This window comes from Rhodnius prolixus, unplaced genomic scaffold (assembly GCF_049639745.1).
Source record: "Rhodnius prolixus isolate KJV_2025 unplaced genomic scaffold, Rpr scaffold_3, whole genome shotgun sequence".
Classification (NCBI taxonomy): Eukaryota; Metazoa; Arthropoda; class Insecta; order Hemiptera; family Reduviidae; genus Rhodnius; species Rhodnius prolixus.
In genome coordinates this window covers 6,809,703-6,830,320 of record NW_027411603.1, presented here as the reverse complement: position 1 = coordinate 6,830,320, position 20,618 = coordinate 6,809,703, and the positions used below count along the sequence as shown (strand labels likewise).

The window sequence follows — 20,618 nt, the reverse complement described above, 5'->3', positions numbered from 1 at the left end:
AGCCCAATTGATATTTTGGCGAAAGGTTGATATATTATCACACAATCTTTTATTACATCACCAATCGATAAGTAGTTATTTTGTTTAGAGTAACTATCACATCGTGTACCACTTGTATGTAAATAACAACTCGTCTTCAGATACTGCGACCAACTCTAGAAGATGTCACGAAATTAAAAAGAAAGAGGGCAAAGCGAGGACAGCAATAATTTCTTGCTATAATTTCTTTTAATTTTTCAATATTTCCTATACAGTTACTGCAACCTATTTGGTCTGGACATTACAGTGAAAAATACTATAATGTCTGGACATTACAGTAAAAAATACTTCGAAAACTTCTTAACGCTCTATGTGCCTAACTTCACTATCCATAATGACCTCAAAATCCCTTTCATTACAGATCTTGCTAACACTCGTTTTCTCAAATTTCATTCCTCTACAGCAACTCATCCTAACCCTCTCATAGAACACCTTTCTTCCTCCACATTATCTGGTAATCCTCTAAGGAGATTGAAGAGAAGATGGCCTCGTGATCTTCTCTCATCGTGAGAGCAGTATAGAGTTTAGTAAGAGCACTTTACTGGAGTGACACCACTGGGTGCCTTCTCCACTCGTGAATTTAACGTATTTTTTTTTTATCAAGTACCATATTTGCTTGTCGCAACAATCGTTGCAGTTGTGAATTCCAAAAGAAGGTTTTAAAAATATATATATTTCCTAGTGCAAATGAACTTTTTATAATTCAGTGTTTTCTTTTTACAGAAAGCACGCCCCCTCATTCAAAATATAATAAAATTAGTATAAAAATACTAATGCAACAAAAATACACAAGATTTGAGTACACATTAGGTTTCATTAATTTTATTTCACTATTTTTCAAAAAATATTTTGTAGTTCATTAACATGTTAGGTATCACATGTGATGTCTTGTAACCACGAATGTAACCTCCCTCACTCAGCAAGTGCAGTGTGAGTTGAAAACTATGTGAAGGAAGAGTAAACCAACTAAACTGATTAATCATTGTCTGATTATGGGTGGAACCCCAAAACCTGTGAGGGATACAACAAACAGTTTGTTACAATGGACAAGATCAGTGATATTACACTTTACAATCAGGTTGTTATGAATGAATATTAATGCTTTATAATATTTCAAAAATAGGGAGTTTTGATATATTATTTAAAAATAATAATCTCTTTTATTACAAACTATGTACCTCCTCCAGAGGAAAGAAGGGTTACAGTGAAATTAATGTTTTTTAATAGTTAATATTTGCTTTGGTTGATGTTTGTTACTGGATTTACCCCTTTTCTATTGTTTTGGTCACAAATCATTAACCAAATGGTAAATCTGCACAATAGCCCACGGTATATATGTACTTTCATACTGCCGGGTTCTACAGTTTACTCGGACAGTTGGAAATCATATGACTATTTGGAAGACGAAGGATTTCAACATTTGAAAGTGATCCATTCCCTAAACTTAAAGATCCAGAAACTGGTGTGCACACAAATGTAATTGAGGGCACATGGAGCTCAATAAAAAGGCACCTTCCAAGAAGGACCGCCACTGGCCAGTTTGACTCCTTCTTAGCTGAATATATGTGGCAAAGGAGTCATTCTTCCGGTAATGCTTTATAAATTATGAATACCAAAATATCTTGTCTTATTGCAGAAAACATCAAACTTCGTTAATGCTGCTTATAAAAATGCAGAATCTATAAGGTAGCATATTTATTTTTGAATAAGTTACTGTATATTTAGAAGTATACGTAAGAATACTGTAAAGTAAGTACAATAAGTATGATGTATTTGGTTGTTTAATAGGCTGCTGAAGTGAGCACAGTATTAGAAACTGCAGTCATGAGCCTTCTATCTGTATCTAGTGCTTTCCAACACTTCGAGTAGCAGCCTAATAATGCTCAGCTTTCATCTGGAAAGGATTACTTCTATGTACCATTAAAGAATGATGTAAAGACATCTAGTTGCACGCCATTAATATTAGGTATTTCTCATCAAGTGTATTCTGGAGTATAAAAAGTAATGGAAATCTACTTACCCCTCTGCATGTGGGCTTTTGTTATCCAGGTAATCCTATCTATTATTTCATACATTCTAAATATAAAAATGTTAACTAAAACCTTTTTTCGGATAAATAATCTTTCCGTTTTTATCAAGTCATTTTTTTTAATTTTTATAAAAATTGATTGAAATATTGGCGACTGCTATAGACAGGGATGAGCAACCCGCGGCCCGCAACACTTTCTTGTGCGGCCCATTAAGATTTCTATAAAAAATAAAAAGAATTATTAGTAAAATTGTAGTAATTTGTAACTTATTAACATAAATATCTCCAAGTTTATGTTGGGAGATTTTGACCAAAATACAAACCAAAGAAATTTGAATCGCGATTTCAAATATTCATATCGAAAAAATAGTTCTTGGTTTCAAAATTTTTTCTTCACCATTTAGTGTAGAGGTGGAAGCAGATCCAGAGGATTTACAAATGGTAGTAATAGATATTAAAAATGACCCAAAAAGAAATTTCAAAATGTTGACATTCAAAATTGTTATCAAAATTACGTCAATCCAGAAAAATTCCCCAGATTAATCGCACAGCAAATAATGACACTGTTTGGGAGTACATATGTTTGCAAACAATGAAAATAATTAAAAGCTTTCGTCGATCTAGATCTAGATAAAGCGATGTTCGTTTAGAAAGCTTCCTGCACGTTGTTGTATCTTCTATATTTGGTGATTTATTTGCAAAAAAATCAATGCTAAACTTCCCATTAACTATGTATAAAAAATATATATTTGATCACATCGCAATATTTCTGTATCTAGTGCGAGGAAATAAAAACTCTTTAATGATAATTACTTCCGGGACAACTTCTTCAAAAAATATGAAACCATTGTAATACTTCCTTCGTGGGTTACAATGAATTCCAGAAACTAATGGCAACTACTAATAATGGGTAATGAATGTAAGGAGATATAGTTCCACATGTGGCACAGTAATTCTAGTGGTTAAGTGTAAGCGACTATCATTCTGTCACAGACATTTATGTGATGAACAGGAATACTACCATGCATACAGGACCCACACTTCTGTGGGTAACCTATATATTTAGGCGTTAGAGGCGCCACGGTGGACGAGCGGTTAGAGGCGAATCCCGCAAAGCTAATATGTATTGTGTGGTACTGGGTTCGATCACGATCACGTTCGACCACGGCCTAGACCTTACATTTTATTTAATGGTTAAAATATGAGAAATTTATAGTAAAGCACTATTGCTAATCGCCTCTGCCCACGACAACTAATTCGGTCGTTGGACGTAAAACCCGCCTGAAAAAATAGGCACTACTTTACTTCAATATTAGGCGTTAGAGCAGAGTAAAATAATCTGTTGAATAAATACTCGTTTTGTTGAAGTTATTATTAAAGGACAACACTTAACGTATAAGGCTGGAAACATAGTGGAGCGGCGAGCAAAGCGGCGATGATAGCGAAGAGCGAAGCGGCGAAATCAAACACAAGTAAACATGGGACCGCGCATAGTGGCGAGCAAAGCGAAGATAGAGCAACTCTATCTATTTCTAGTTTTTGTTTTTGCCGCTTTGCTCTTCGCTATCATCGCCGCTTTGCGCGCCGCTCCACTATGTTTCCAGCCTAACTCATGGCCGCTCGCGCTAAAAATAAATAATTACTATAATACTCGCTCTTAAAAATACCATAATTTATCGATAAGTATCGTGAATTTTATTGTAGTTAGTATCGATTTAGTGTTGTATTGGAACAACCATATACATTACATATAATTACGTACAGAAAATGGTCTTTTTGAATCAAACGTATTCGCTCAAACTTAGATAAGTTGCAACTAACTGCCTGCCTTAAAGGGACGTTTCACCTCCACTTCTTCTCCAAAACTTCCATAAGAGGAAAATGCTATAAATAAAAGTTATAGCTCTGTATAAGTGCCAGTGAGGTTAGAAGAAAATTGCAACTAATTGGAAGATCGATTCGGTAAATTGGCACTTTTGGTGAGCTGATTTTGTTGTAAGGTTCGTTGTTAGTTCCTATGGTGACATCGATTCGAATAACGGAATTCTATTGCTCTACATTATACACAAACCTATTTGAAAATCTTCTTTTTTTAAAAAAAATCAATGCCTCAAACCAGATCAATTGGAGGTAAAAAGTTAATATCGTGAATTTTATCAAATTAATGACATTTAGCTGGTACAAATATTTAGAAGTTCTCATTATTGAAAGATATGAGATCCTCTCTACCAACAATTACCTACAGAAAACAGACTCAAATTACTTGAAATCAAATATATAAATCACATAATCAAATCTCCATCAAGAAGGCAGTTACATTACACCCAGCTGATATAACCACTACAGCGTAAAACCTCCACTCTTCTCGTATACTGCCCACACGCAGCTCGTTACCGTATTTATTTCTATAATTACCATTGATGTTTTTATTACGATTGATGGAAATATTATTTTTATAAAAATAGTATGAAATGTGTTGTTGTTTAGCCAGCCAGAGCTCGTTACGATCAATGGATTGACGTCAGCTGGTGGCTTGCAATTATCACCTTCTCAGTGGGATCTCAAGACACCAATAATTGACACTACATACGCTGCCTACGCAGTTAACCTGCCCCACTACAACATGAAAAGTTAGTTCCTAATATTAAAGTACTTACTAGATAATTGTGTCTCACTCATTCAGTAATTATGCCAGCTGGTAGTTGATTTAATCCTGAAAATGGTTTCTTTTGAGTGAAATGGCTTCGTTCACCACCATTCAACAAAATCTTGAAAAAAGAACCTTTTCATTTAAATTGATCTCATTTTTGGTTTCTGAGGGTTTTATAAATTAAGAGGTGTGCCATTCAGGTGGGTGCATAATGATTAAGGTATCATATTTGTTTTATTTCTTTTCCACCTTAGCATTCATTTTGTTTCTTGAACTCATGTTATTTCACCAACGATTCCTGCAAACTTGCTCTTTATCAATCTTATCTGTGCGACTAAATGCATTATTTTTAGGGGTTTTTTTTCACTATAGTTTATATCCTTTTTTTTTCATGTGTTCTTTAGAAATTAATTACGAAATCGATATACTTGGGCTAGATTAAAAATATGTTCTTTTTTTTCAAATCATATGCGGTTCGATCAGAACTCTGGTCTGTTGCAACATTCTTGTGGCACTGTTTTTAGTCCTTTTTGTTTTTTCAAAGCTTTGTTTATTATTGTTGAAAAACTGATATGTTTTGTGCTTGTCTATAAACTACTCAACGAGATTTTTATGAACTGCTTGGCAAAATAATATTTATTTTGTTGCAGAAACAGAATGGTTTGAATAAATTCTGTTACTTTAAAATTCTGGACCCTCTTAGCATGGTGCCTTGGTATTTCTGTACGTAACTTATTCTGATGAGAACAAAGTATTACGGATAGCTCTAATATTATAGATCTGAAGACATAGCTTTGATGGGTGCAATGCTCATCTAAATCTACATTTTAAAGTAAGTCATATTTTTGTTTATTTTCTTGATTACTGTTGCTTATAATTTGAGAAAGAATAATAAAGATGATAAAAATATTTTTCAATTCGTACTGCAATGCAAGTTTTCTCTGTCAATCATTTAAATAATTTGCTGAGATTGGTTACAAACATTCAGCGCCTCACAACAATCAAATTTTTTATTATATTATTTCAATTATGATCAAATTAAAGAAAAATTAGTGCTGAAATTTAAGACTTAGACTTACTTAGTAACTAAAAGAAAATAATAAACGATAAGTTCAATCAAAACATTTAGTAAAAAAGCAAGTCTGTGCTATCTAGCGGCGAATAGAAGGTAGACAAATAAAAACTAGAAAAATAGTACTGCATTCAGTCGCCGCTAGATGGCTTGAAATTTACAATAATACTGTTTTACTACAGTGAACTTGAAGATACAGTAGATATTCTTGTTTGCAGAGCAACATTGTATTCACAGATTGCAGCTTATTTACTTTAAGGATGTAGGATCGTCTATTGGAAAGAAAAATCATAAGTTTTATTACTTTTATTTTCAGTTATTTCTAATTTAATATAGAATATTCCATTCCAATTGTAAAAAGAAAACCTGTAAATTGTCAAACTTTCAAGGGATATGTTAAGGTAGTCTAAATCTAGTAAGTGTAAATTTTATTTAATTATTACAATAGTTGTATAATTTGAAGAAAAAATACGGCTGAGTCTAAGACAAATATCCAATATAAGAAGATAGCGAACATTAACTGCAAAATATACGATTAACAAAAAGAAATCTTTCTATTTCAAATTATAAGAAATATATTTTTCTTTTAAATACAATTGAGCACAAAAGTGGCAGTGTCTACTATCTAGCGGCGAGTGCTAGAACTATTGCTGAAAGGTTAGTTCCTGGTAGTTCTAGCAATCGTCGCTAGGTAGCATGAGAATGTACTTTTAGTACTTTGCTTGTCCTATTGACAGAGAAATTTTATTATTTTGTAATATTTATTATGCAAATAATCTTGTTTAAAATAAAAATGCTTCTATGCAACTATTTATTAAATATAGGTTTTATTCTACATGCTAAAGAACATAAGGAAAATGTACAGTATTGTATATATTTCCAGAATTTCCTTATTTAAAGAAAGATTTTTACATCAAACTTCACACCATAACTTATTGATTCATTTAAGCCTTTTAACTGTTAAGTAAAGTAAGTCTACAAGTGGAGTTTAAAAAAACTATTTAATATTAATTATAATTTTAAAAAATGAATGAGTTCTTGTTGACTTCAGAATGAGATAATATTATCTGTTATCTTTATAAGGATAAAACTTGAAACTTTAAAACTAAGGCCTAACATTTCTTTCGGATTTTTTAAAAATGGATATCATTGTTTTTATTATAGGATTGTGTACGCATCTGGAATTGAATCACATTGCTCTGAAATTTAGTTTTTTTATTTTGCAAATTTCAAAATGTTTGTTTTCTTCTTTTGCAGAATAACCGCTGGAAATCATTTTGCAGTGACAATGTTGTTACTTTCTGATTGATTGATAGATTGACTGATTGATTGAGCAAATAACTCCATTAGAAAATGAGCCAGTTAATGCAGTCTGGAATGAAAACTACTTTTTGGTAAGTAACTCCAATACATTTTTTTTTCATATACTTTTATTTGTATGTTATTATTGAGTAGAAATAGTTAGGTTAATAGTTTAGTAAGTTTGAGGATGTAATTAGAGTAATTAGTAGATAATTTATAAATAAATACATTTTTATAACTTTTTAAGTCCGGAATAATTTTCGTCTACCCCTTGTGAGAATTTCTTTGATTTTTTTGTGGAAGTTTCACATTTGCTTTTATGGTTGAATTGTCTTAATGCCATCAATTTTTGTAATTCTACGTGAGTCAAGTCTCTTTGTCAAAAGGTAGTTGACATTTTCTACTTGCTTACATTTCACTTTTGAAATGTAAATACAAACAGACTTGCACATTAAGATTCTTATGAAAAATAATTCAAATTAGTCGATTAGTTAAACAACGAATTTAATCCTGCCAATCGAGTTTCTATTATAATTTTATAGAAGATAGATGTTTTCATTTGTGCTTAGTAAAAACAATATGATAAGCTTATCATTCACAATCCTAAACAAAGATTCTTGGCTGTTAAAAAATTTACTTCTGTCAGTAATAATGATAATAAACATTCGCTGACCAATTTAGTTTAAACTTAGATTTAGCCTCTTTAATGGTAAGTTTAGATTATTTTGACTAAAAGAGTTGTAACAGTGTTTGTAGATTTTTGTTTTAACCATCTTGATTATTATTTCTTTGTTGTAGAGAGCTCGCTTATAAATCTATAGCGATGTCACTGACATGTTACGACTGTAAGCAATGATCTCCAGCTATCTTCATTCAGTTCTACAAGCCATCCTGATCCAAAATAGACAGTCACCAGTCTCAGTACTTCTGAAGGGGCTTTACCTTTTCAAAACTCCTGATAAGTAAGTACGCTACTCATGCATGGTATTTGGTTACTTTATTGCTCAAGAAGAGCAATTATGCCTTCTTGTGTCTTTTTAAATTATTACTTAAAATTAACAACATACTCTAAATTTTCTTCTGATTCGTTAGTATTTCATTTGAGTCAAGTTATTATTCCTAGCGAAAAACATTTTCTTTTGCCTAAAGTTCTGCTACTTCAATATTCTTCAGTTTCCAATTAATTTCATGTTTTCTGCATATAACACATTTGTTCGACTTAATTTACGAAAGAATATTCCATTCCAATTGTGAAAAGAAAATCTCTAAATTATCTAACTTTTATAAGACATGTAAAGGTTTTAGGAAGTGTCAATTTTATTTTATTATATCTACAGTTGTATAAATTGAAGGAAAAAATATGGCTAAATTTAAGTCTAAGACAAATATCCAAGTATAAGAAGATAGCGAACTACTAAATATTCAAATAAAATAAATCTTTTTTTCTCAAATTAAATATTTAAAAAGAAAAATCCAATTGAGCACAAAAGTAGCATTGTCTACCATCTAGCGGCGAGTTCTGAAACTATTACTGAAAGTTTAGTTCCTAGTAGTTCTAGCAATCGTCGCTAGATAGCATGAGAATGTACTTTTGAAACTTTAGCTTGTTATTGCCTCTCTATACAGACATTTGAAAAAACGGAACAATACATTATGATAATGCTCGTGTTTAAATGAATATTCTTTAACCAAAATTAACTACGTATTAATGTATGCATTTATTTAAGATGTTTCCTGTATATTGGGATAAAAGTATATTAAAATACTGTAAACTACAATAAGTTTGATATATTTTGTTGTTTAATAGGCTGCTGAAGTGAACACAGTATTAGAAACTGCAGTCATGAACTCTCTATATGCACCCAGTGTTTTCCAACTCTACGAGTTGCAGCCTAGTAATGCTCAGCTTTCATCTGGAAAGGATTACATCTAAAAGCCCTCCTTTACATCCAGCTGCACGCCAATAATATTAGGAATTTCTTATCGAGTATTCTGGAGTATAAAAAGTAATGGAATTCTACTTACCACTCTCTCTGCCTGAGTACTTTTGTTATCCAGGTAATCCTATTATTTCATACGTTCCAAGTATTACACATAATCTAAAACTATGTTTTTGATAAATAATCTTTCCTTTTTTATCTAAATCAATAATGTTTTAATTTTTACAAAAATTGATTGAAATATTGGCGAATGCTGTTGCATTTTCAATAAAATAAAAGCATTCTTCAGCCAGATTAAACCTTTTTGTAAGCAAGCTCTTTTTTAACAATAAATTTCCTTTAAAAAATTGTAATTTTAATGGAAAATAGTAATATTTAAAGTATTTTTTTAAAAAAATATTTTTTAAACATTCTCCCATTAAAAAATATCGTATTGTATTCTAGGAAATCTTAATAAAAAAAAAAAGTTCATAAGTATTTATTTAAATTTACATTTCAAGTCTGTATCTTAAATCATCAAATAAAACTAAATATTTTGTAATCTATTTACATAAAAATGATTGAAAAATGTTATTTTAGTTTTTAATTAATGAGAAAAGCTCCTTTCATTCCTTTAAGATAGAAATGTATCTTTAAAAACGGTTGAGTTTTAATGCGTAGAATAGAACACTTGGAATTCAAGATTAACTCTTATAAACACTTTATTTCATTAAATAATGATAATTTTCAGATTCAGCCAATACTAGGAGTATATTCTGTTCATCAAGCCTATTCATCAAATTAAAACTAAAAAGACGTTGAGAAAACATCGTCTAAATGAGTATGTACAAACAACTTTTGTTATGAATCAATTACTAAAAACTAACAATATTGTTTAGATATTTGTAATTTGCATGTTTGTATCAGAATCTTATTTATTGTATGATTTTCTGACTTTCATGGACAGAAAGTATTGTTACTTAGCAGGAAAATAAAGAAAAACGTTTGGTTTTAAAAAAAATCTATTTATTTAATACTAATTTTTTGTAAACATACATAGTTTTAGAATTTTACTCTCTTTGATATATAAAAATACATATATTAATTAATAAATAACAAAAAGAAGTGCTAAAAATCGTTAAAATTAGGTGAAAAACAAAAATAACAAATTAGTTCCAAAAAAATCCGTCAGAGGGCGCCACTTATCAGAGAAGTTATATATTAGTTCACATATTTGCCACCAGGTAGCACTGCTGTAACCTTCCCTATATATACGAGCTGTCAAGGCAACTTCTCCTCAGTACGACTTGAGTGATGCAGGGGGGTAGATCGCTCGTCGCTCCAAACATATATTATCTATCTAGTCTAGTCTAACATCCATCACCTCTCTCTCAAAGAATCATGAGGTGGGGAGATGTTGTCGCTTCGACGGTTCTCCCCACCCTGCCCCGCCCTTCCAACCAACTTAGTTATATACCCACCCAGAGCAAGATGGCGGACAGTTCACTCACCTGATCCAGTGGCCACTAGATCGCTCCAGCTGTCTATTGCTCTAGCACACTCTCACGACTCTGCCAGCCATCTTTAACCTTCCTCTTTGGTTATCTTTTTTACTTCTACCACTCTTTAGACTTGTAACCTTCCTTTTAGGTTATCCTTTTTATTTTTTAAGCATTTTCTTTAGCATTTTGAATATTAATCAAATATTATTAATTATTTTCGTTTTATTTTTACTTTTTCATATTAATTAACAGATTTAATGGAAAAATAAAATTATTTTTACTTTTAACTTACTTTTTTATTAATTTTTTTTTTAACATGCAATTTTTAATTTTGATAAATACATGCATATTACTTATAATAGCTACATACTTTTTTTTATAGATCCCTAACCAAATTTGTTGGTACATTCACATTGGATTGATCTTTTACGTCTTTTTCACTTGGGCTTCCACTGATGAACGCTTTTGCAGCCAGTACTCTGGGTATCACCAGTATTGATTCTGAAAATCATTATTTATTGTAATTTAAACAATTAAAATGTTCAGTGAGTTTTACCTAGTATTAAGAAACTAGAGAAAAACATCTGTAACAATTTATGTATATAAATAAAGGAGATTAATTAAACTAAAGAATTGACTTTTTTTTTAAAACCTAAATCTTTTCATTCAATGATAATGAATTTCTATAATATAACATACTTATTCCTTTTGAATAAAATTAATTTAATTAGAAAAGTAAAATAACACACAGTCTTCTAACATTATTATTGTGGAATTATATTTATGAAAATGAATTAAGAAAATTATAAGCTAATCATGACTAAGGCTAATGATTAACACTAAAAAATTTTGCCAACGGCTAAATAAGTCGTTGCTCTCGTGAAGTTTGCCCAACTCTGCATGCATTAGACCACCGTTTCCCAATCTGTGGTACGCGTACCATCAATGGTATACACAATTTAATTACCACCAACGGTACGCGTACCACCAATGGTACGCGAAAAATAATCAATAATGGAGAACATAAAAAATGAATCATATAAATATAAACGTTTTTGCCTATAATTCATAAATATTATTTTAATTAATAATATTGAACGGTAAAGTTATATGTGCAGTAATAAGGTTAGTCTGTCTCAAGATATAGGAGAAACTATAACAGCACATTTTACAGGATTAAAATTGTCTTTCATGGAGTATTTTCCAAAACCCGAAAACACAAATGATAATTGGATTTCAAACCCCTTCTAGAATTAGAATTGCTCATTAGAATGGTTATTCACGAACCATACATTTCTATAATAAAACAAGTAAAATTTGCACTTAACTGATTTTAAAAAAAGTAAATAACATTATGTTTTATATATTTCGGAATTCTAAAAATTTATTACAAAATGTAAGTCAACAATATTCAGATAAATTTATTTCTTTTCAAGTTGGAATAATTCTTTTTGAAATAAGATTGGGTGGCCCTTATGTTATTAAATTTAAAATCAATTATGTCATTTATACAGTCAAACCCCAAAGATCATTGTTTAATGTGTAATAAGAACGAGCTGGAAACATTAATTGTTTATCAGCTGCCCAGTCTATGAAAGTTTTAGAATCACACTCCATATAAACAAATATAGTAATCATAAAGAAGAACTTTGTGAATTAATTAATAATTTTGAATAGAAAAATATGTAAGCAATTTTTAATTATTTAACTAAGATCTTACACTTTACAAAGTTTATAAAGTGAACATGAACTTGAGCTCATTTATAACAGATACATTGTATCTCTATACAAATAAAGATAATAATAATAGAATAACCTTACTTAGAATAATAACTCGGAATAACAAATTTCACGAAAGACAATCATTTTTACGAAGTGGTAAAATTACCAAGTGGTACGCTTGAGGATGAGAAACGCTGCATTAGATTAAAAATAAACATGCATATTACATATAATAACTACATACTTGTTTTATTGATTCCTGACAAAACTTGTATACGTTCAATGGAGAGATGTTTTACGTCTTTATCACTTGGGCTTCCACTGATGAACAGTTTTGCAGGCAGTACTCTAGTATCAGCAGGATTCATTCTGAAAATCAACATTATTTAATGTAATCCAAATATAGGACTCATTGAGTTAAACTTGAATAAAGAAACAAAGATAAACATCTATAATAATTAAATGAATGTGTCTCCAATTGAACCTAATTCTATTGATATGTACATTTAACTAAATTTTTAAAGAACTTAAATCTTTTCATTCAATGAAAATGAAATAGATTTCCAAAAAGTACACTTATTATTAATCAATAAGTTCAATTTGATTGAAATATACAATTAAATTAAATAATTCAATACTTAATTCGCGCACATATCAAAGTTTCTTAAAGATGCTGACCTCATAATGGAAATAATTAAATACTTTGTAAGAAATTAAAAACTAATTCTACATACCCATGCGATCTAGCGGATGAACTGAGAACTAGTAATTGTTGTGTAGTTAACGATTTTGCCATTAGAGCGCTCTTTACAGCCGTTTTTGTTGCTTTTTTTTTAAGTTGAAATGGTCCACATATTCATATCCCTACAATTCATTAAGATGCAAAACGTCATAATTGTATTTAATTTTTTTATACTTAATTTATATTTTTTATACTTTGTCGCTATACAGAAAACCATAGACCACATAAAATCAATAATTACTTGAAGAAGAAGCGAAGCTTCTTATATTTTCTTATATTATATAAGCATTTTCTTCACCATTTTGAATATTAATAAAATATTATTCATTATATTCGTTTTATTTTTACTTTTTCATGCTAATTAATAGAAAAAGAAATAAAATGAAATTTTAAAGACTTTTTTATTCAGCAACAAAATTACTTTTTTTAACATGCAATTTTTAATTTTGATAAAACATGCACTTTACGTATAACAACTACATACTTTCTTTTATAGATTCCTGGCCAAATTTGCTGGTATATTTACATTGCATTGATGTTTTACGTCTTCTTCACTTGGGCTTCCACTGATGTACACTTTTGCAGCCAGCACTCTGGGTATCACCAGTATTGATTCTGAAAATCATTATTTATTGTAATTTAAATAATTAAAATGTTCAGTGAGTTTTACCTAGCATTAAGAAACTAGAGAAAAACATCTGTAACAATTTATGTATATAAATAAAGGAGATTAATTAAACTAAAGAATTGACTTTTTTTTTAAAACCTAAATCTTTTCATTCAATGATAATGAATTTCTATAATATAACATACTTATTCCTTTTGAATAAAATTAATTTAATTAGAAAAGTAAAATAACACACAGTCTTCTAACATTATTATTGTGGAATTATATTTATGAAAATGAATTAAGAAAATTATAAGCTAATCATGACTAAGGCTAATGATTAACACTAAAAAATTTTGCCAACGGCTAAATTAGTCGTTGCTCTCGTGAATTTTGCCCAACTCTGCATGCATTAGACTAAAAATAAACATGCATGTTACATATAATAACTACATACCTGTTTTATCAATTTGATTCCTGACAAAACTTGTATATGTTCAATGGATAGATGTTTTACGTCTTTATCACTTGGGCTTCCACTGATGAACAGTTTTGCAGGCAGTACTCTAGTATCAGCAGGATTCATTCTGAAAATCAACATTATTTAATGTAATCAAAATATAGCGCTCACTGAGTTTAATCTTGAATAATGAAACCAGAGATAAACATCTATAATAATTGAAAATGTATTATTCATAAACATTAAATGAATTTGTCTCCATCGAATCGAACCTAATTGTATTGATTTGTACATTTAACTAATTTTTTAAAGAACCTAAATCTTTTCATTTAATGAAAATGAGATAAATTTCCAAAAAGGACACTTATTATTAATCAATAAGCTCAATTTGATTGAACCATACAATCAAATCAATTGATATTAATTAAACTGTTCAACAGTAAGTATTACCAAAATTTCACAGTTATTCAACAATTCATTGGATAAGGTTAATAACTAAGATTTAAATTAACTGAGTTAAATAATCTTAGTTACATGTTTGAAGTAATGTACAAACAGATAACAAAAATACGTATACAATTATTTTCATCCCATCAATAATTCAATACCTAATTCGCGCACATATCAAAGTTTATTAAAGATGCTGACATCATAATGGAAATAATTAAATATTTTGTAAAAAATTAAAAACTAATTCTACATACCCATGCGATCTAGCGGAAGAACTGAGAACTAATAATTGCTGTGTAGTTAACGATCTTGCCGTTAGAGCGCTCTTTACAGCAGTTTTTGTAGCTATTTTTAAGTTGGAATAGTCCACATATTCATATCACTATAATTCATTAAGATGCAAAATGTCATTAATTGTATTTAATTTCTTTTTATACACAATTTATATTAATAATGGCTTTGACACTATAAAGAACATAATAAACATATAAAATCAATACTTCTTCAAGAAGCAAAGCTGACATTTTGTATTGCTACAAAGAAAAAAAAAAAAAAATTAAAGATACTGTTTTAAGAAACAATATAAAAACTAAAATAATCAAAGAATGAATAAACTTGATTCATTTTTGACTTCGTAAATTTGAGTGCAAAATACAACTAACCAACTGCTATTATTTCTATTTTTCAATAATTTTTACGAAAATAAATTAAAAAATTATTAGCTCGACTAGAAATGATTGAAAAAAAGGAATAAGGAATTTACATGTACGTTTGATGTTCAATTTTTCAATCAAATTAAAACCTTCTTTCAACAAAAATTAATGGAAAAATAAATAAAATATTTTTGTTAAACCTTTCTTATTAATTTTTTTTTTAACATGCAATTTTTAATTTTGATAAAACATGCACATTACGTATAACAACTACATACTTCCTTTTATAGATTCCTGACCAGATTTGCTGGTATATTTACATTGCATTGATGTTTTACGTCTTCTTCACTTGGGCTTTCACTGATGTACACTTTTGCAGCCAGCACTCTGGGTATCATCAGTATTGATTCTGAAAATCATTATTTATTGTAATTTAAATAATTAAAATGTTCAGTGAGTTTTACCTACCATTAAAAAACTAGAGAAAAACATCTGTAACAATTTATGTATATAAATAAAGAAGATTAATTAAACTAAAGAATTGACTTTTTTTTTTAAACCTAAATCTTTTTATTCAATGATAATGAAATATATTTTTGCAAGAAACACCCTTCTTCTACATCAATATGAAAATGAAATATATTTCCAGAAATACAGTTACTTCCATATCAAGGAAGGATCTCCTTACACAACTTGGCGCCTCACAACACTTTCACTTATTCTTGAGTGTGTGAATGTATTTATTTACTTTACAGCAACAGTTTAAAAAACGAAAAATAATAATACATACTTCTTAGGGATATATTGTTTTTCATCTAACATTTATTTGCTTTGGAATAATTTTGGTATATAACACTTCTAATTTACACTGTTTTTAATCTTCAGATAAATAAACAACGCAATTTATATATATTATCTACAGAAACTGATTGATTAATGAATAAACATGCTACGAACAAATAATATCAGAAGAACTAAATTAAATAGAAGTGTTATATACCAAAATTCTTTGAAAACCAATTAATCAAAAATTTTAGATTGAAAAACATTAATTTTTTAATATATATTCTTAATTTCCGTTTTTTACATTCATGTTGTAAAATAAATACATACACAAAAAAGCTTAAAAAAACACAAAAACCCTCACCTGTATTATTAGATGCTTCCTTTGCTAGATAGATGTTTTACGTCTTTTACCACTTGGGCTTCTATTGATGAACTGTTTTGCAGGCAGTATTCTAGTATCTGCAGTTTTTACTGAAAATCAACAATATTTAATGTAATTGAAATAACCTTTTTTCTAACTATTATCTAGATTAAGAAGTTAGAGAAATACATTTATAACAACTGATGAATGACTTAAAACATTTACATTTGCCGATTTTTTTTATATACGAAAAGGCCTGTTCGTGTTTGAGAGATTTATTCAATTTCGAGCAAAAAAAAACCGAATTTTTATAAATTTCTTTGCTCAATTTGACACGACCAAACATTCAAACACCGAATGTCTTAAATTAGCAAAATTAAAAAATGGTAGGAAATTCAATAATAAAATTAACTAATGAAATTTCGAGGTGAATTTTCTTGATAGAATCTCGCTCGTTATACTATCAGAACGTTAAGTGGTTTAAATTCAACTTTATGTGATACTGAAGAACAAATCTATTAAAAATAAATAAATATAAAAATAGCTACTTTTGTGACCAAAAGAATGGAAACCATAGAAAAGGTTTATATCCAGTAATGGTTTATATCAACCATAACATATGTACACAATTTAAACATCAAAACAAGTTAACTTCACTAAAATCCCTTTTTAATTTTGAGTTGTTTATATTAGAAGCTAGTATTATTTCTTAAATAATATCTCAAAACATGCTTATTTGAATCACTACGCATTAACATTTGTTATTACTTGAATGTAAAATGTATCGTTCATTGTAGTTCACTGTTTGTTGAATCTCTTACAGGCTTTGCACTTTCATCCATTATCAGCAACGATTAATGAGTTTATATACGTACTTAATGGTGAATCCTAACCCAGCCATGTTTCTGACTCACACTACACTTACTGACTGAGGGAAGGTTACACCGAGGTTACATGATATCACATGGTTTGTGTTATTAATCAGGTATACAAAAAATTTCTGAAAAATATTGAAACGAAATTAATGAAACCTAGAAGAGATGGACACTGATTAAAAATAAAATTTAATTGATTATTTTTTAAAATCTAAAAAATTATGAAATCTGAGAATTTAATTGAACTTTAATTTTAATCACCGAATTAATTTATTTTAAATCGTAAATCAAATTGATTTAATCATTCAATATGACTTTTAGCTATTCTGACGATAAGCCGTCGTCTTCTTTGGCAGTCATTCTGTTTAAAAACCATGTATGTACCTTGTGATTTCTTAATTTAACTTCATGATTTGCTTTAATCGCTCCTTCTGGGCCTTCCACTCGGGGAGTGGCAAGTGCCGAAGGCCTCAAGAAACGACGTGGGCCCCTGCCTTGCCAGAGTAAACCGAGTGCTGACGTTAACCCTGCTATGTATAAATTCCAACTCTCGTCTAATTTGATTAAAAAGATACGACATTTTTACTTTATACATTTAATTACTGAGCCAGAGGTGCTATGTACAGGGTAGCCCAGTATTTGAAGTTGCGATTGCAAAATGAATTGAAAAATAAGTAACCCTTATCTAGTTTTAAACAAAAAATGAGATTTCTACTTCAGTGTATAATAACTAAGCTTCAGTTGAAATGTAAATACAGGTTACCCCGAATTTAAGCCATATTAATGGAAAAATTAGGAATCCCCGTCTAGTTTGTTAGGAAATTCTAAGATTTTTGCTTCAATGTATTTAGTAACTACGTCAAAATAGGATTGTATAGACAGGGTAGCCCTAATTTGGAATTGGCACTGCAAAATTAATAGAAAAATAAGTAATAATGGTCTACTTTGACTGTAAAGATTAAGATTTCTGTTTTATACTAATGATAACAAAGCCAAAGGTAGATTGTGCAATCACAGTACCCTGAATTTGAAGTTACGATTGCAGAATTAATAGAAAAATAGGTAATTCTGGTCTAGTTTTACTAGAAAATTGACATTTCTGCTTCAGTGACTTTAAGATAAGCTAAAGATGGATTGTACACACCGGGTAGCGCAGAATTGCAAAGGGAGAATGTAAATGCAGGGTACTCCGAATCTGAAGTTACGATAGCAAAATTAATGGAAGTCTTTCTTCATTCTTTCGTAATCTTTCTTTTTCCGGTCAAACTAGACAAGAATTCTTTATTTTTCCATTTATTTTGCACTCCTAATTCAAAGTTCAGGCTACCCTGCGTATAAATTTCACCTCTGGCTTAATTATTAATCCACTGATGCAGAAATCATAAAATCCCTAGTCAAACTAAACGAGAACTCCTTATTATTCTTTTTATTTCGCAGTCGTAGTAACTTCAAATTTTGTACAATCCAATGTTAGTTTTTAACTTAGTTTAGTTTTATCAATGTTTGGTGCTGTAACCGATATTAATAGAGAAATAAGTAAATAAACCTAATAAAAATAAACCTTTTTTTTTTATTGATATTGATAAACCCAGTCGAATTGATATCATCAAACAGAGTCTGCCCAGATCCAATTTCTAATTTTTTAACAGCATTAGAGCAAGATGATTCATCCTCATCATAAATTTCAATTAAAGCTAGTAAAACTTACTTAGTATCCCACCCGCTACCACAGTAACAAAAGCACGCGAATAAATACAGATCTATTTTAGGGGAATTCCAATTGATTCTGTTAAATTCCCGGATAGATAAAAGAAGACTAGAAGTCAAAATCAATATTTGCACAGAAACTAGATTTGTTTAGACATCAGCCCTTGATTGAGATACAGAAACCGCATATAATTAAATTACTTAAAGCTCCTTGAAAAAAGAATACACCCTACAGTATTCCAAAAAGAGTCGATCAAAAAAAAGGAATTGAAAAGTGGCTATAACTTCTTACACATTCCAGGTTACCGATTATCCGATAATTTTCGGAGATCGCCGAAAGTAAAAAAAAAAATAGTGGCATTGATATTTTCAATTATAATTTACCCTCAAGAAGAAACTGGATCACTTCGTTCTGGACTTCGGATACGAAATCTACCATTAAATCAACAAATACGATTCTAAATATAATTTCTTTAAGCCTTGAACTAAATCAAAGTAGTACAAATTATTTTTCTAAATTCCTAAGAACAATCAACTTCTATTTCTGTCTTTTAGCTAATAGTCCAAAACACATTTTTTTTTTACTTCTAACAAACTTGAAGACCCTGTTACGAGGTGACTCAGGATGGCTGCAGTTCAACTTCTGTTGAACAGATACAGATCTGTTGTTTTGTTAGCAGCTTTAAAAAATGCTATTGGAATTTCGCAGCCAAGACTATGAAATGAGGATGGTTGTTGTTTCGGTGTATATACTTTAAGTAATTGTACAAAGTTTAACATAAATTGCTGTAATCGTTTTCGAGTAACCATGAAACAAACCAGACCACCTTCTTATCCATTTACCAAAAGTGATAAAAGTCGAAATTTTAGTAGGTATTTAATGGTACATCGTTAAAACGTTCGTTAGATTGCAAATTTACGCAATTAAGTTAGAATTTTTCTTTAAAAATCGTGTGTAGAAAAACAAATTTGGTGAGACTCACTCACAAGACTTTTCTTATTGAGTTTAGTGAGTTTCTAGTTTCCGTTTTTGTTAATTTTTCTATTAAACAAATCTCCAACAAAATTAGCAAGAAATAGGACCTAAAGTGATGAGTTATTTCTTGAAAATTGATGACATTAATCGTAAAATTTGAATCATCCAATGTTCTAATTATTCACTGCTATATTTAATTATATTTATCAGGTCTAGTTCCAAGTTACTATACTGCAAGAGTTTATGTTTTTTGATAAATTTCCATCCTACGTAGCTATCAATTTATGTTGTGTAAAGTTATAGTTAGTAAGTTATATTAGTTTGTTTATTCATCCGGTATATCTCCAAAACTGGTGACTCTTCCGTAATACGTTCATAACAAATGTTAATCCTTAGTGATACAAATAAGCATGTTTTGTGGTATTTCAAAATAATACTACCTTTTATTATAAACAAACTCCTCATAAGAAAGAGGGATTTTTTAGCGAATCTAACTTCTTTTTATTTATTTATTTTTTATGTTTACATTAGTTTTGGTTGATTATTATTACTGGATTATACCTTTTCTACGGTTTCCATTCTTTTGGTCACACTTTTACTTCCAAAAAACCAAGCCGGCTCCCTAATGGTGGCAGTTTAATGACTTACGTTTAATTTCAATTGAAAGCTATTTGACGGTAGAGTGAGAGTGCATTCACGTAGTGCGTTACGCTCAAGATACAATGGACGGATGGACACTGGACAGCAAGCCTTGTATTTTTTAACC

General features: G+C 29.8%; 1 protein-coding gene and 1 long non-coding RNA gene across 11 annotated transcripts; one reads left to right on the top strand and one right to left on the bottom strand.

Moving 5' to 3' along the window:
* Positions 1 to 1,161: 1,161 nt before the first annotated feature.
* On the top strand, positions 1,162 to 11,146 carry LOC141452488 (uncharacterized). 2 transcript variants are annotated; one of them, XR_012457427.1, is made up of 10 exons: positions 1,162 to 1,627; positions 1,828 to 2,088; positions 4,556 to 4,698; positions 5,369 to 5,550; positions 6,009 to 6,205; positions 7,048 to 7,184; positions 7,891 to 8,054; positions 8,900 to 9,150; positions 9,763 to 9,852; positions 10,896 to 11,146. It is a non-coding gene; the product is annotated as an uncharacterized lncRNA (long non-coding RNA). The 2 variants fall into 2 exon arrangements; XR_012457428.1 differs by lacking the exons at positions 1,162 to 1,627; positions 1,828 to 2,088 and adding an exon at positions 4,016 to 4,463.
* LOC141452484 (uncharacterized) lies at positions 10,817 to 20,614 on the bottom strand. Of its 9 annotated transcripts, none has more exons than XM_074124682.1 (9): positions 20,501 to 20,614; positions 16,295 to 16,404; positions 15,426 to 15,556; positions 14,749 to 15,027; positions 14,042 to 14,171; positions 13,462 to 13,592; positions 12,970 to 13,099; positions 12,480 to 12,604; positions 10,817 to 11,014 (listed from the first exon to the last, which is right to left on the bottom strand). In XM_074124682.1, the coding sequence occupies exons 7-9, from the start codon at positions 13,029 to 13,031 to the stop codon at positions 10,890 to 10,892; spliced, it is 312 nt and encodes a 103-aa protein (XP_073980783.1). In that variant the 5' UTR covers positions 13,032 to 13,099; positions 13,462 to 13,592; positions 14,042 to 14,171; positions 14,749 to 15,027; positions 15,426 to 15,556; positions 16,295 to 16,404; positions 20,501 to 20,614; the 3' UTR covers positions 10,817 to 10,889. The 9 variants fall into 9 exon arrangements, with proteins under 9 accessions (XP_073980783.1, XP_073980784.1, XP_073980779.1 ...); XM_074124683.1 differs by lacking the exon at positions 20,501 to 20,614 and adding an exon at positions 17,170 to 17,231; XM_074124678.1 differs by lacking the exon at positions 20,501 to 20,614 and adding an exon at positions 16,843 to 17,207.
* Positions 20,615 to 20,618: the final 4 nt, after the last annotated feature.

What these genes read in the sequence shown, in the direction of transcription:
- LOC141452484 (XM_074124682.1), bottom strand. Translation starts at nt 13,031, where the DNA reads ATGGCAAAATCGTTAACTACACAACAATTACTAGTTCTCAGTTCATCC. An exon ending in TCATCCGCTAGATCGCATGG is followed by an intron (nt 12,605 to 12,969) that starts GTATGTAGAATT and finishes GTTGATTTTCAG; the next exon opens with AATGAATCCTGCTGATACTA. An exon ending in GTCAGGAATCAATAAAACAA is followed by an intron (nt 11,015 to 12,479) that starts GTATGTAGTTAT and finishes AATGATTTTCAG; the next exon opens with AATCAATACTGGTGATACCC.